An 18442-nucleotide genomic window follows, 5' to 3' on the forward strand; every position below is an offset into this window, starting at 1 on the left:
TTTGAATTGGAACATCACATCAATGCTAAAGCAAAGCATGTGTGGAGGTATACACCAGAAGAGTCCAACCATTGAAACTCTACGGGAGGACACTATTACTCCCCGAAATGATGCATCCTTTTCCGTGACGGTAATATATTTGTAGAGCATCACGCAGCCGGAAGGAGTTGTAATCTAGTAAATAAAGTAACAGCAATTTTCTTATTATCGTAATGTTCTCTTTTGTACAATATCAATCAGCTTAGATTCATATTTGCTAAGAGAAAGTATTATCATAATATATCTACATGTTCATCGTAAACGCTATACATATATTACCGTAATGGCCTATTCAATTCAAGCGCGATAAATTTCAAACCGTTTCGCACCTTAGGTATTTTCTACGACCAAGGGACGTAACTGCTAGGGGAAAGGATGCTCTCGTTTCAAGGGAAAACAGCTTGGTAGCGAGTTAAGGCCGATATTGCCAGCTATGTAATCATTCAATTACAACATTTGTAATGTGATAGTCTTGAAAGTGGCTAAACATCCCCAAGACATTCAGCTAGTCTGGCAAAGACGCAGAGTTTTTCAGCCTTCGTGTTGTGTATGGAGAATGTTTGTTAAATGATAACTCAAACGCTGTTTGGAGTTATCTTAGCTAAGCCATTCCAGCGACTTGGCAAATGCAGTACCCGCGGAGCGACACAAAGGGCGGTTATCTCCTCAATGCATGATAGAAGCACGTCTGATTCAGGCACTGTAAGGAGTTCTTGCACGATGTTATTATTACCCTAGGATAGATATATGATGTCAGTATTTTCTGTCTTTTAAATTAAAATAACGGCTTTGAATTATTTTCAATAATTATATTTACTTCCTTTTTTAATAAAAACCTCAGGGGATTCTGTTACGTGGTATTGAACACTTTTCACAATTATCAAGGTTAGGTTCATTATTGTTATTCTAAAGTCATTTTCTACATCAATGATTTGAAACCAACGCTTCTTCTGTATCCAAATATTGAATTAAAGTATTTTGAAAAATTCTTCTAAATGAAACGAATGGAGTATGGTAAAATGTCGTGCAGCACGGCTGGAATGGACATCCTTTTTTAAGAAAAGCATTCAGCTTTGAATTAAAATTCATCAACCGAATGTCCCATTTCATACACAGATATTTAGAAGTCAAGAATGCCTTTAAATATTGATTAGCTGATAACATAGCTCTCTTCCACCCCTACTGTGCTAAAAGTTCTCAAAGTTAAAAAGTAATGCATAATTTAAGACCAGCCTGCGGCGTATGTAATTACGGAAGTCAAAAGTTGTCAGAAAGATAGGAAACACGTAAAATATTTACATGTTTGTTGTTTGAATCCTCATCATTGTTCAAGAATTCAAAACATATATTTTTTGTCCAGGTTGGACTTATTTACCTCAAGTAATATTTATTGTTTTCTTAAGTCAAAACTTCATTTATTTCATTGGGGTTTTTTTCTGTTTGTGTTTTTCAAAATAGGACAAAATGATCAAACTAACAAAGCCTGTATGCGTCGATTTTGTTTTAAAGCATCATTGAAAGGCTCACCATATTGACATAAAACAATAAACATGCATATCTAAGTTCTAGTGTAGCCCCAAAAATGCGAAGAGAAATTCCTAAAAAAAGGTAAACGATGTTTTTCCAAACTATATGAAAAGAACTGTTGCTGGATGTTTCCATTTACGCGCTGACGAATTCTCTTTGAAACCCTCGTTTAGATCACACACACGGTGATTCATTCAACCGTATCCCATAATAAAGGATCCGGGGATATACCACACAGCGACATAAAGGGAGAGCGAGGGAGAGAATGGAAACTCCAGATTCTCACGCCGACATTTTCTGAAAGTATCAGGAGAACTTTTACCATTAGACCAATGGATGAAATTATCTTACGCTTTGATCCCGAGTTGTGTTTCTCATAATTCGTCTTTCATAAAGCAATAGCATCAAATATTTTCTTTTGAATCGTCGTCCGCATCTGTGTATCCCATTTTCGTACAGATATCTGCCCAGAAGCTTAAACAGATACTCTGGCTTTTTATACATTGTTTGATATTTTTTCCAAAAAGTCACGAAAATTGGTAAGGAAATGGAAAATTTCGTTAGGAAACAAAATCCTCAACTATTTCTGTTTTTATCTTTGAGGGTGAGATTGCTTTCGGAATTAAGATAAGTGTTCTAAATGTTACTGTATATCTGATGAATCTGTTCCCCAACAGGGTATAAGAACACAGTGTCAGACTGACATGCTCCATTCACCATCACTGGTTCAGATGTGGTTGGTTTTGCCTGATATGCATATTTTCTTTGGTATTTCAGCTTCTGTTTTCTAGTTTTATTTCGATTTAAGAACATCATAACACGTCATGTTTCGAGTATGTCTGATATTAATAAAAAGATCACCTTTACTTTTTTATGAATATGCCACCATCGATACATCTATCACAATAAGACCTTACTTCATATGACCGATTTATAGGGATGTTTTCATAGCAAATAATCTATAACAGCTGCTGTCTATTTCATTCAGGATCGCTGCTGGGGATATATTGTGTGTGATTGTATTTCAATAGGATATTTCCTTGCAATCAACATCGTGGAGTTTTATATCAAATGAAAGACATCAATAAATATTATGGTGATTAATCCTCCAAAACGTAATGGGCAGGGCAAGTTGAAGACTGTTCTTTCTGTTCAAAATGTTTCCCTTACTGTATAGCTTCTGAAGAAAAAAGACAACGCCCTGCACAAACAAACACATTTCATTTTTTTACATTCAGAGAAATCGAAATGAATGCATCTGAATAGCGCTTAAGCATGCAATGAGGGATCAATTCCATTATTTAAGAGTACATTTTCGTTAAAAAGGTCTTTTGTACATCGACGGTGTGCACTGTTCTTCACATTCTTCTCCGTCATTGTTTGTGCATCTGTTTTCTTTAAGGACATACAAATCAATTACGCAGGCTTGGTATACAACATAACTGTTTCACGTAAACCTAGTTTCGTTTATGGATATATGAGATGTTTATTAAAAACATATAGCCACATTTAGAGCGATTTAGCCTAGTTCCAACATAACCACTTACATGTCAAATTTTCGGTTTTTCCCTTCTGTACGTGTAATATGATAAAGTATTACTTAACAACATCAAATTTGATTATAACTAGGTCTTAAAACAGCCTTTGGCAAGAACGGTCCTAATAGATATATCAAGTTACTTTAAATTTTGTAAATGATGATGTTTCTTGGGAAACCTCACATTTGTCTCGAAATGAAGGAGATCCCATAAATTAGCTAGGGGAGTCTTATATTGATACTCCAGCTCAGTCGTCGGAGCTATGTTAAAGCTACACTTAGCCTACTATGGACTATCATATTTCAATGAAACTACCGACTCGATACCTGCATAAGAATGTGTGTTATATGAGCTGCAGGCTTCATCATTGATGCTTGTGCCAAGGAATATCCTGTTTCTAGATTCGTTTTCAATTTGGCGGCCATATTTGATTTATAGACCGACCTGGGTGGGCATCTTGAACTGCTTGTATTCTTTTGTAGATTTCGTTTTGTCAACACTAAAATGTTTGCTGTAAAGTATATAGGACCATTGTTTGCAATTTTGCATATCATCATTAATGCAGAACAAAAGATCCTGTGATATACATTCAACTTGACTATACCTCGGTCAAACACCAAGTGAGTAATTCCGCTAACAACTGGTGGTGAAAGTCAAAATAGAAATGAAACGACTTTCTTATATATATTGCTAGTACACCGTGCACTTGCCCAGGCCTCGTTCGTAATTTACGTAAAAACGGGGTAGTTTGTGGTCGTGAATTATACATGTAAACCAAGGCTTGCGTTTACAACGAACACTTCGGTATATCACATTTGAATCTTAAGTTCATTTTCATTCTTTCCACTGTCTTTATATTTTGTATGTTCGTCTAATAACACATATGTGTTATAACGAGGAAAATTAGCAATCTCTTTGAAGTTAGCCGTTACCACTCAAATCCTGTCAACTGAAGATTAATGTATTGGGATAATCCCATGAGATATGACGGGCAGAAGGTGTGAAATGTAAAGGTGAGGGGGTGAAGAGATGAATTAAACTTTTATCACTTTCTGGATTAATTTGTAATAAATAATGAGAAAAGAAAAAATTGGATTTGCTTCAAGTGGATTTTCAATATGATCCAGAGAACAATGAAAGTCGACCTGTTGAATCCATTGTGAGAATCGTAGCTGCATTCCCTAATGGCATTGATAACGACGATGACAATGATGAGACAAGTGATGAGGATAATATTTTATGATTTCAGTTGATGCATTGTTCAAGAAAATCAAATATAACCTACTCAATTGCTCCAATGTTTTATCAACTATAATGCGGTTGTTTTAACAACTTTATATTCTCACAAAATCAAATATTCCCATTTTGTATTAATCCGGTTGAATGACATGAGTCATTTTAAGACGGAGTGAAATGTACAACAAATGGCCGAGTACAAGCCACCATATATTTCATTTTGCTCTTCGTTTCCATTATCACATCTCAGTTGATTCATCGCGCTGGTCTTTCATGTTACGGGTAACTCATGATTATGTATAATACACAAACATGTCTTCTCATGCATTTCAATCTTCCTCTGTACTCGGTGATATAAGACTTGATTTATTAGCAGAATATGAAATGTATGACCAAGTACACGCCACTTTAAGTTTGAAATGTGCATGATGCCTAAAGCAAGAGTGAAATCATTAGCAATAAAAACGCATTTACTTTTTTTGTAATTTCGCATCTTCTATCGCTCAGGTTTAAACAGCTCAAATCAATCAATGTAATATATAACATCAAAGAGATAAATTACTTCACCTAATGCTAATTATATTTTAATGGATGCTTCTAGTTTTTGTTGAAGTATGCTAACAGGACACTAGGTCTCGACTTATGGCTGACACCAGCAGTTGACGCTAAGTAGATGCAATGTTTCCATATCATTGCTTCTTGAACAAACAATGCATACATAATGCGCCTGTATATTGCATAATGTTAAGCATTTATTTGATAACTTATATTCAAACCATTAACAGTCATATACAGTTTACTAACTCATTCACTTAACAAAAATATTACTTTTACAAAAATGAAACTTTTAAAAAACATACCATGACCATTTTCCACAAATTTCTTTTTTTGCACCACAGAAACATTCCGTATTTAAGGATGTAATCCAATTTGAAGCATATTGTTACCGAAGACAACACTGAGTAAGGAAGTACAATGCCCTAGCTATTGTAAACAAAATCACAAGAGCTTAGTCAGATACATGTCATTTGAGGGTCTACAGCCGTCGATCAAGTGAATGTATATGAACTGATAAACCTCTTAAATTGCTGCTATGGTGCACATACAATATGCAGCTCATAAAAATGCTAACACTTATAAAACTAATTGCGTACAAAGACGACACCAATGCACATGCCTTGGTAAATGAAACGCCCCCTGTAGATTATCAAACTACCACAAACGTTTTCTTGTTGTTTGGAACTAAATGCTTTAAGGAGTATTGTCATAACGTGATTTAAACGTTGACACTTAGAATCAGATTTTTTAATATAATATGATTCTCCCATCAAACTATCATGAGACATCATCGCAGCTTTTCAGAAAGGTCATAGCAGGCCATGCATGTGAAAACAGTAGAATGGATATAAATAAAGCACTTAAACGCTCCCGTCTCTATACAATTCTACTTTTGTACTCCTTTCTTTCTTTAATCCGCGTGTTTAGGCAGTACAAGCTTTAATTGCGTAAAATGTCAGAAAATTTTATATTTATTTGAGTGTGTCACGGTTGAATTACAGTAGACATTGAGGAGTAAAGTCAAAATGTCTGATAATTGCCCCCGAGAACTAAATACCCATCGCTAAGACTAATCTGGGCTTTGGCAGACAATATTGAACACATGTCTCCATACCATAATCGTTTATTCAAGCCCTATAATGCTATTCGAGGGGTACCTTAGTACAAACAGAGGGTCCTCCGAGAGGAAAATCTGTCAAATTGTCAAACATTTCCAAAGTCCATAGATGTGGATGCATTGTGTTCTGGAGTTTTTATCACTGGTGTGGGTGGTAAGTGATATCTATCATCTCTCCTTTTACACATAACGTACCAATATTTGATATATTAATAGCTAACCCACCTTTACCAATAATTGTAATAATTTACTGACATTGAGTTCGTATGCTGTTCAGATGGGTTTCTAATGTTGAATCTGCCGCTTATGCTCAGGGTTTAGTTTACATTAGTTTATGTCGAACCTGTTTTGATCAGATGGAGTAAAATACCGGTGACAATGCATTGATTTAAATCGTTAATAACCCCCCCGGTCATCCCACAAAAGCGACTTCAGTAAAATTTATTACGTTAAATGGTGGACTCTTAATAAGTAATAGACATCCTTTGTGACAACAATACAGAACTGCAGCAATATGAATAAAACATAATGTTTTCACAAGGGAACATTAAACTTGAGAAAGATCAGCAACACAGTGCAAGTATATTACAAGATGCTTAACTCTTTGGAGAGCTGTCAGTTTTAGTAATCAAGATGAACCAACAAAAACGAAAAAACCCACACCTTTAACAAACGATCCGTACGTGCAATGGCAATGGTGTTAAATTATTAAGGAAACTTGATACCGATCTCTGTTTTCCACAAACAATAAGGAAGAGATGCATACATTCTGCCGAGGCTAATGTGATTATGTTTACCTGAAATCGATGGGACTGTATTTCCAATAGTCATTCTTGACAGCCCAAGCGATACCTTGCCATACCCATTGATCTATAATTGTTATATGTGTACATGTCAATAATGACAGACGTGCATTGCTATCAGTTATCAGTTGCAGAGAGTACGAATAATCAGTCTACAAAAATATATCATACTTACTGAGATTTCTTAATGAAGATGTATCTGACCAAGAGATACGGATTCTACATCAATTCCGCGTGACAAGTCATTTTCAGTTGTGAATTTGCATATGCTTCCAGAAAGTAGAATCACTTTTATGGACACTTTACTTTACCGTCCACGTACAGTCATACGCTAACGTGCTTATAAATATATTGTATTTTCTGCATCATATAAATACGCTAACGCTAACAAAAAGCACAGCACTACATATACGAAAACGTCATGGAGGTATAGAAATTTTGGTACAGCACATTTTACCTAACATCATACATCCATACTCTTTCTGTGCACATTTGCATCTTCAGTAGAAACAATGCATTGTTCCAATGATGTTCTAATGTAATTAGTTATATTTTTGTAATGTGGACATTGGTAACCGACATCAAGTATCCAAGACACATATTCATTGTAAACTTTGATGAATGTCATTCATTTCCACTAATAGATACCAGTATTCCAAGACCAGCACAACTTCTTCGTCTGTTACATACATGAAATAGATATAATATTCCAAACAAATCTTTCATGTGTGGTACATTTTTTTTTATAAACATAGCATAACCTTCAAGCTCTTTATGCAAATAAAATATGAATAATAGCTTCACCTAAGCGCCTTCTGGTGAATATCTCCTACATTTACATTGCATTAACATACACATGTATACTACCTTATAGTATCCCTTACATGTACTATCAGTGTTTTATATATTTTATTTTTCATCATTATGGAACAATTAAATGACGAATGTACTGTACCAACACGTGTTTACAAACTATTGCATACATTTATAGAACAAATATCATGTTTTGAAACATATTATCTCCTATACTGAAACAAATAAAGGCTATCGTCCTTGTGTACATTAATGTAATATGTGTTGTACTACCTTACATCCCCTTTCTGTGTGTTACTCATTTTGATATTTGCATTTTATACAATTACATCACATGTTTACTGGAGCTACACTCATCTGAAAATAATGTCACACATTTCCTTCAACACATTTGCCACCTCCACCTCACATTTTGGACTAGATGAAGTATAATATTCCTTTATACATACATGCAAAGTCATTATAATCACGTAAAACGACTTCTTTATGTGATATATTTGTTCTTTATAAACATCGTCTTCAACATTGTTATGCAATTAAATCATGAACTTATATTAACCAACGTATTCTATATGTATCAAGTTTTAACCTACATATACTGTATACAACGTAAGCATACTGAAACAGAATAATTTGACTCGATGACGCTGTCAAGATTTCAATAACATTATCATTTTCTGCCCGGCTTTCTTACATCTTGTCGACCGGCATATGAATATAAGCTGAGACTGCGTCTCTGTCAAACAGTACAAAACACTTAAGGCTAATCGAACTAAGGTCGCTGGCATACACATATCGTTACTTGCATTCCAGATTCATATCCATGATGAAGAGCTGTGTGGTGACATCTGCGTGGATATTTAACAAAAGGAAAATGACGAATTTTATGTCATGGTCAGGACAAGTATATAATGCCTACATTGATGAAATTAAGTTACATTGACAGTATTTGATGCTGTATGGTGATAATTTAGTACCATAGTCCAATCATCAATTTTGATTTTGAGAAAATGGATTTGGATTGAAACATACATTAATTCTACCTTGGTGTTTTACGAAACTGGCAGTATTACCTTTGTCCAAACTATATATGAACACTCTTCATAAATCGTTATGCATACAACATAAGATAAGATATATATCCTTAAATATTCGTCATGCAATTGGATATTATAGTTTGTGTTGTCTTCAGGGAGTTGCACAATGAATGAAGAGTCTGATACAAACGTTTGAAGTTACGAATAAACAAATTCAAGCTAATCAAAGGAATGAAAATAGTTTTTCTCACAGCATTAGAAAGCCTAATTTCTATATAATTGCACCTTAAATTAATTATATTAAAGATGAGACAAAAAATAATGCATTTTGTATCAAATTGTGAAGATTGATCATTACAATGTGATTTGCTTATTAGATTTTGATCAGAGGTTTAAAGATGATTTCCAAGTACGGTTCCTCTTTAGAGAATAACTATGTTCATGAAATGATTATGCTTCCTTTTTTTGACAGTTGGGCACGTGAGGATGACATGAAGAACGCATGTCATGTTTATGGCATGTCTTCATACTAATCCCTGCAACAATGTCGGAAACACTATCCATAACAAATTGTAAAAAATGATTGAGTAATATTTTAGAATAAATCTTCATCTCGAATTAATACTGCAATTGTTAGTCAAGAAATAAATGGACATGAAGAGTCATTCTTCGTAAGCAGCGTTTGTTGTTGAATATTTGAGTTCATGAGTAATCAGCTTTATTGTCTACGGGACCTTAAATCGGTGTAACAGACTTGCAACCTTTCACACTTATCATGACTTGTTTTAAATATCATTTTCGAAACTATGCACCTATATTATATAAGTTAACATTGAACATATAAAGTTTAATATGCAATAATATATATTCTATCATTTCTTACAATAATAGAACTTACCGATATTAATACTTCAAAACATCAAAAGGATTATCTGGTCAGAAAATGCAAATATCAATAATACTTTCTTTACTTACAAACAGGTGTAAACATAGTCTACATTCAAGGGAGATAACTCTCAATATAAGAAAGCAGTATTCAGTGGCATGCCACGTGCGCCGCCATTTTGAACTTGTAATCAACATGTTTCGCGTTGTCTATCAATCATAGTGACAGGGAAAGGGAAGTAGAATTTCCCTCCTAGAATAAATGGTTTATTTCGTTCAAGACGGCGTGTCAGAAGTCTGGGTTGACAGTGTGCCGGTCCGACATTCGGAGTTAACGTTGACTTCGCCCCGACAAAAGACACAACGCCATGTACCACGAGGTCGTTTGTTTAGTGTACCGTTATACCTGTGTTGCTATCTATAACATTATATCTGTCAAGCTATCACACTTAGAGTATTTCTCTAAGGCATACAAAAGGTCGTTTCAGTTCAGTTATAGTTGAAGGCAAAAACACACACAGCTATAGTATTTTTATACTTATTTTATATTGAAGATCTGTGTTACAGCGTTTACGAGAGTTTCTTAGATTACACTGATATATTTTTTTATAAGAAGAGTTACACCATGTATTAGAGAAACTTCCTGCGCACATACATTGGATTAATTGAAAATAATGATTTTGTTGAACTTTGTATTGAACGTCATTTCAATTATGTCATACTGGTTAAACATTCGGTCAATATATGGAATTAATATTGGATAAGGTTAGGGATATCCAATCATATACACAAGTGTACTTATCAGCTGTATATGTATTTTATAATACCAAACACGTATGTGTTCGGTAGAATTGTGCTGGAGTAAGTTCCGTCACAAAACTGCAACGTATTTACATTGACTTCAGATGTTTTGACAAACATTCTAAACAAGCCGTAAAAGACGACGTTCATATATCAACCAATACGCCAGTTATGAGAATCATTGTTTCAATATAGACAAATTCAAATTAATTAAATATTTCTCGGAGTCAACGAAAAGGTTCCGAAATTTCACTGCCCTTTTATCGAAGGTTAACAAGCGAAACACAATGTCTTTTGTTTTTATTACCTTTGGCCATAATAGGAGACGATAAATCTCTCTCGGGTGCTAATAAAACCTCCATATACATGTAGTTGCTGCGGTCCGACATTGCCCTACTGCAAATACACATAGGTTCCCTGTGTCAGTGGTCTGATACCCTTAGTTCTTCCCCAAACTGACGATACTGCAGTTTGATTACAGAAAGAGGAGTAAAGTTATTAGTAAAAGGTTACACGTCTAAGTACTTGATAAAGAGTTAAATGGGGGAATTAAGAAGATACGAACAGGTTTTCGTTGGCGAGTGTATCAAAAGCTTATCGTAACCTTTGAGTTTTTCGTTTGAAGATGCTTTCGGGTTTCTGTCGAATCTCATACCTTGGGTGGCTGTTTTGTCCTGTTCTTGGCAAACAGGTATTTGTTTTGTACACATATGCACATCATCAATCTACCATTCTCACTGTCTATACTGAGTTGATGACGGTATTAAGTAGTTTAACACGAAGGTTTCATAGTCAACAAAAATGATATATATGATAAATGTCAACTTTTCTTAGGACACATCACTATAATATACACCAACACGGATTTAAATACTTCTAACACCTAGCGTTTTATGAGACTCGACTGCAGTAAAATGAACGCTACCTCCACCAATAATATATGTCATATTCGACGTCATGAATTCAAGTTTGACACGAGACATACTGATTTTTAACAACTCCCAATAAACATATATCCTATTAACCGTTAGTTAACATGACAGTAAAACACAGATTTTATCATTATTTTATTTAACTATCGTCTCCATTGATATCAAATTTTATTAAGACAGCTCATAAAAAAGCTTAAATTTATCCCGACACAATAAACATAGAATTTCAGGTTAAACCTATCACAAAAGTGTGCTGACCAGATTCTTGAATTTCATTCTATATCTACCATCACTTTCTAAGTAATTCCTACAGCTAGTAACTGAAATCATTTACAAATCTTATGAGAAGTCATTTATTAACTAAAGTTGATACTAGTCGTGATCGGCCTTACAAATGTCACTAGGATCATCTAACTTTGTAAGCAGAGAAACAAAGAACTGCTACCAGTCCCCGGCGACTGTATCCTGATCAGGATCCGTCTTCAATATTCTCAATTGGTTTTCTGTGTACCAACTGAATGAGAAGACTGTTCGCAGAATTATCTATTCATTTCCGCAATACTATAAACTAATTAGACCCTCTTGGCCCGAGTGGAACTTAGTAATGTCAAGGGGGACCAGATTATTGATCAGAACAATGTCTGACGATTCCCTGTACAATTACCAACTTAGGAGTTAGCCAATTTGTTGAGAGACCGTTGGGCCTAAACTGATGTCGACCTAATGACATTCAGTCAGTGCCTATACTTTGCCGAACATTGTAACAAGCTAACATAACATGACCTGTACCAGAAGACCAAGGGTTCATACTAGTCTTATTGTATCGATCCCAAGATGACAGTATTTATATTTGTATTTATTGATGTGTCCATTTCTGAAATCGATGACCAGCATGTTGTTTTAAGAACATAACCAACCCGTCAAAGCAATGGTCAGATGTTTTACAATGTAAATTCTTAATTCATCGATTGACAAATTGTATAATTCGTTTGAAATGAAGAATTTGAGAATATTTGATTTTTCATACATGGAAGTGAACTTTGTCTGGAATTGTTTATTAATTACAAAGCCATGTTTATAAGGCCAGACAATAGCGTTATATCGTTCAAGGCGTGAATCTTGCAAGCATCAAACCGCCTTATTTGAATGATACAACTGGCTACTGACCACAGAGAGCGAATCCCGTCCCCTCCTTGATAGCGTTGAGCCAGGGTCACGTGCGACACAGGCCCTCCAGTCACGTCAATGACAGCTGTCTAGCCCAAGCCTTACGACTGGTCACTGTCGCTACTTCAAACACGCTGTCACCTGACAAGTCTGTTTCAAAGCACTGGGGTCAAAGTTATTGTTAGGTGAAAGGGACAATTCTAAATTTAAATATCAACCCTTTCTTTGAGACACTGTTTTTTTTCACAATCGTTGTTTTTCTTTGATACTGATGTGTCATAGGGTTAATAGGCAGCATGGGTCGTTTTCTCTGTCACATTTATAATGGAGTTATCTTTTTCTTTGGCATGTTTTGCTGTTACGTCTGTACGCCGAGGTGACAAAAGTAATTCGTCTCATTCTCATGAACACTCTATTCGTCATCTTTATCTTACACGGTTACAATTGTGATAAAAGCATATTAACGAATGTATGATAATTATATTGTTTTATGTTAACATTTGGGTAATGATGTCATGTATGGTTATCATAATCATTGGATAGTAAGAATGATAGCTATATGAACATTATTCGTTTCTTCATAGGTAATGTAGTAATATGGTCTTAGCTACTTTGAACATCTGCCCTGTATGTTTAAACTAGGTTATAGGACTGGCTGTACCCTTCTCGTTCCGGCCATTCCGGTGATGGTATTGCTAATTATCTCATTACATTCTGGGATTACAATTATAATTAGAGACGGGATTTAACCCAGGGATCAATCCGCCATCGTTATCTTGTTCCATGAATTCAAAGTATCAGAATTTCTCCAGTATAACATCTTTCCAGTTACCATCATTAGTATAGCAATACATAATTGTATCATCGGCTACTCATATTCGGCATAAGTCGTTCAATGTTTCCACATTGCTAAATACAAATTGCCAAAGTTAATTACACGCATAAAAGAAATTTCGTAATGGATTGAAAATGTTGTTCTTCTATTAATTATAACGAATACTGGTACCCCGTTTAAAATATATGCTTCATTATTACCTTGCGCAGATGTACAACGACATTACACAGGTATCATGAAAATCCGATAAAGGAAAGTGTACTCAACTTATTCAGTGAGCAAATTCCGGTGTCAATGAAATCACCCATAATGTCTAGGTAAAGATCTAAATTTCCAGACAAACAATAGAATTAGTATTTCAAAACAATGTGCCAGGCACGTATAGCTTAAAGGCAGTGAACTTGTATGGGTTTCGTTCGTGTCGTAAACCGCTGAAATAAATTATGGAACAAAATTAACAATTTTGAAATCAAAGCTGAACGAAAGGCTTCTTACGCCGGCCAATTTCTGGCGACGAGTGAGCTTATTACTTCATTGCCTTAATGAGCGAGGAGACTCGAATTAGTTGGGGATGTCCATGGCGTTTTATTCCAAACAGGGCCCTTCCGAGCTCGCTTAATCAGCAACGGGGACTGTTGTGAGCGAGGGGGGATTCCATTAGCGTTGGAGCTTTTGTTCTGGGTATGACAAGCCCATGGGCTTTGTTGTTCGACGTTGTCTTTTGTGCCATCTTCTCATAAATAACCGACATCTCATCTTGTGCTTATGTCTGTGTTGGCCTTCCTGTTAATACCAATAATATGCCGCCTTTGATATAGAAGTTATATGAATATCTAATTTTAGGCTGGGCAGCAGTAATAGGCAGTGTAATTGGGAATGGAGATGGTCCAAGGATAACGTGTGATTTCTGTAAGGTACGATTCTTGTACTTTCTAGGTGTGATGCATTAATGATAGTATATACGGGGCTGTTGAAGAAATGTGTGTTTAAAATGTTTCACATATTTTCGCGAAGGAGTTTGTAACAGGATTAAATTGTCACTTTGGGGGCCTCCCTATAATAATTATTCAAAATTTGGAAAAAAAATCCCCAACAATATTAACTTGTGTGTTTTAATTAAGCGTAAACTGCTTTAAATGCAAAGAGAACTTAATTCCACTGAAGTGAACTGAGGCTTAGAAATGCAATAAACACCCCCGTGAAATGTACACTACATTTGACGAGACTGTGTCTCTATCAGTGAAATGAACACGGCGAGATGTCAATAGCAATCCTGTTTACCTCAATTGGCCGAAATGTCCACCTAAAGTGCCAGCTCACTTACTAAGGCCGCCATAATGAGCCCACTCCCCCGATAACTATTCATCATACTAATACATACGTGGTATTGGATTAGTCTTGTCAATTTCATTATTGTGTTGTCAATAGCGCAAGGTGGTAGACCTATCATTGAGAAGGATCTCGGCAGGACAAAATTGTCTCAATTGTGTTTGTGAAACGCTTGTAATTTCCGCCCTCTTTGGAGACCTGATTCAGTGTATTTGAAACATGTTGTAATATAATCGAAACGAACATACGTACTTATTTACAACCCCCCGGAGAAACACATTTCATCAATAAAATGAATTTATTATATTATGACATACATAAATAGTTAATTCCTACAGTGATACTGTCATACTATGTTTGTCATACCAAAATGCAGGCACGTAATTGAATTTATAGCTACTTTTCAGATGATACTGGTGTTGGTTGTCTGAAAACAAGCGAGTTTGATTTACATGTTATATGTAATGTACACGGATCATACACATGTTGAGATATCGCACCATCGTCAACTAAGGTTATCTTGTAGCGTAAATACATCACTCCTTGTACTGAATTATCACAAAAATATATGTGATACTTTTGTATACACTACATGTTTTGTAGGGATAGGCAGCGATATGGTCCAAAAAACTAATTTGACTGTCGATATATGCCATATATATGTATATGCACTATCACGTACGTGAGCTATATCGAACACAGGTAAATACGTGTATCATAATTGAATATTGCCTTCGCGAAGGAATCTGACGATTACATAATTTTTTTAGCATATTTAACGTAAATATGTGTTTGCTCTAACCATTATGTCATTCCTAAACTACATTTATTGACCGAAATCTATTTAGCCTTATTTGATTTGTCGACATTAACACAGTGTCGAAACTATGCGAAAAGCTTGTTTGAATTGGTTTTTACGTTTCCATTCCAACTTTCTCTATCCCATTTGCGTACATTTGCCTCTTGTTCCATTTCAAATACAATTGAGACATAAACATATCAAAAAGGAAATTTTATTAACACAGTAATGACCCTGGCTTAAGTGAAAACGACAAGTTTACTCGGAAAGGCCATCGGTTTTGTCACTGAAATTGATTCATGTTGGCGAAATCCTCGTGATGTTTTCAACTTTCTGCATTTTTTCCTGTTTATCTTATTTCTCAAGGGAGTAAAAAATGACTTTTTCTGACGAAATTCGACTCGACAAAATCCACACCAAAGGCACACTAATACAAACGTGAGCGGATAGCTAAATTCCATTTCTTTGCTGTGAAAAATTACTCCTTTTGGTACAATTACTCATTTCTGAATTCAACGCTGGGACATTCGCGGAGGAAAAGACGTCTAGTAAGCACTTATTAGATTTTTAAAAATCCTAAGTAACACTAAATGGGCCACCTGAACAAGCGTGTGTAAATCTATGTAATTTAATTGCAAATTTATTTTTTCAGCAATGTGAATGAGTGTTATCTCATTTCCGATATCACCGCAGTATGTAATGAAATGTGAAAAGGTATCATGATCATGATGACATTATGTGAACCCCTCTTTAATAGAAATATTTTAAATATTAATATATCACATCTTTAAACCATATGTTTGTAATTATATATAATTAAAAATTTATTTTTAAAAAACAAGGTGGACACGTGCTTAATTTGTTAAAACCTGTCGTCAAGTTTGATCAATATATGATTAAATTTAACCGAGATAAACCATCTGTAATTATTATTGGATTTCAAAAGGTGCGTTTTGTACACCTATATTTTTTAAATAATCAAGTCACAGATATTTCGTATTACATGATATCAATTTTTGTTTGAACACATACATAAGCACTATTTCAAGGCTTATGTTGATATCATATTACTGATTTCTAATATCAAAATTATCACATTCCAAACAAATTGATGTATGTACACGAATTATGCCAATGTTCCTCATAAAAAAATAAATAACAATTTTGATATAACTATTCAGTGGGTTTTTTAATATTTTATACCCAGACGCAAGTTATGATATTTTTAATCATTGTTATCACTGAACATGCTATGAAAGTGACATCAATGTTGATGCGTAGTGTCCTCGTGTTTAGGATTCTACTAACATTACACCCATAAAAAATACGATTGTAGAAGCATTTAGTAGCACGTGGATTTAGACAGATAATAAAATATGGTTAAGTGTTAGCGTTTACCCTCACATGTTTTGAAATCTACATCTCGTCTGATGTATTACTTCTTAGTGCGAATAGGGATGTTTATCTGAAGGCACTCTTCAGTTACATAACTACAGCATACCAGAGTTTTTGTAAAAGAAACAAGTTTTTACAGTTTGAAAAATGTGGTATTAATTTCCTGTTGTAACTGAGAGTTTAGAAGTGTAATCAATAACTGAAATTAACACTGTCAAAAACACCAAAATGTCGTATATCAGATGTCATTTACTGTTTACCCATGAAGTTTATTGACATTAAATAACACCAATTTTTAATCATATCTGCACTGAAAAGTTAATGTGCCATTTTCATTCCAGCAATTAATATATCTAGGGTGCAATGAACATGTCCTATACCATATGTTTATATACAACCAGGCTGAAAGTGACATTTTAATCAGTGATTAAAGAACTCATTGGCACAATGTAAATGTACAACAACTATTCACATCGATTTATTAACAGTAAGATACTGTTTACAAGCATGCTTTAGATAACCCTAATTTGCCTATTGTAATTGACATGATTTAGACTGAAATGCACATGCCGTGTTCAATCACTGTCCCTCAAGGCAGGTGAGATTGAGGGGACAGGTGGGAAACGATAAACGCATTCAAATAAAACTAATGATTCTTATGGGTTTCTGGTTATTACCCTATATCATTCAGAAAATAATGGCGTCCATTTCAAAACGTACACGGTTGTACTCCTTTTGTATAGTTCAGTTTTAGCATTGTCTGGATTTGCTGTGACCTCGATCTGACTACGGATGTATAAATAATACTATAGACAATCTTATTGTAGGAATATACTGCAATGATAACTTGAATACTCACTCAGTTATTTAACAGAATGATCAAATTTGATATTACCACTTTATGTCAACTTTAAGTTTTAGAAGAAATACATTCACTTTATTGTGTGTGTTTATGTGTCAAATTTCGCCTGAACCATTTTCTGCTAATTAGAACTGACGTGACCGTATCTCGACTAACACAAAGAACGATATTGTCCTATATAAGCCTACCTTGAACTGAGGAATCGGACTGTCCGCTCGGACAGCTAAGAGGATCCCGACCGGGTAACGGGGGAAGGCCCGGCGTCATTTCGGGGTAGAATCCCCCGTTTGTATAGCTGGGCGGGTGGCCCGGTTGATAAACATCGCCGTATAAAGGGGCATAGTTTCTCATGGGGAGTGAGTTCATAGATCCTAGTGATGATATCTGCATCTGACGACAATTGTTCAGATAATCTTGACTGGAGAAAGAATTGTATGGTCCTTTGGCACTGTTCATAGAGAAAGATGCTCCTAGCTGGTAGGTCGACATAGCGCAAGAATTATGAGCAAGGGCTGCGTCGTTGGTGTAATTTCCCCATCCGTTTTGGCCCGACACGGTAAGAGCTGATCGCGGGACGGAGTCCTGTGTCCCGGGGCTTGTGGGGAGGATCCCACTAGAAGTTACACTCGAGGGGTAGAACGACAGCCCCGAGTGCGCCAGGATATTATTGGCTGGCTCCATCCTAGTTCATTCCACCTGCAATCGACAACAAATTACGACATTTTGAGTCACGGTGCAAACAGTCGAAATTGGGGTGAAACTGACATGA

General features: G+C 35.3%; 1 protein-coding gene across 7 annotated transcripts in view; it reads right to left on the reverse strand.

The window, feature by feature from the left end:
- Nucleotides 1-18442, reverse strand: part of LOC124151894 (homeobox protein Hox-D10-like) — a 127450-nt gene that overhangs the window by 14128 nt on the left and 94880 nt on the right. For all 7 annotated transcript variants that reach the window (XM_046524617.2, XM_046524601.2, XM_046524608.2 and 4 more), the window contains one exon: nt 17862-18369. In XM_046524617.2, the coding sequence (XP_046380573.1) occupies nt 17862-18354 (493 nt within the window). In that variant the 5' untranslated portion in view covers nt 18355-18369. The remainder of the gene's footprint in view (nt 1-17861; nt 18370-18442) is intronic.

Source organism: Haliotis rufescens, unplaced genomic scaffold (assembly GCF_023055435.1).
Source record: "Haliotis rufescens isolate VD_foot unplaced genomic scaffold, xgHalRufe1.0.p SCAF_4, whole genome shotgun sequence".
NCBI classification, from domain to species: Eukaryota; Metazoa; Mollusca; class Gastropoda; order Lepetellida; family Haliotidae; genus Haliotis; species Haliotis rufescens.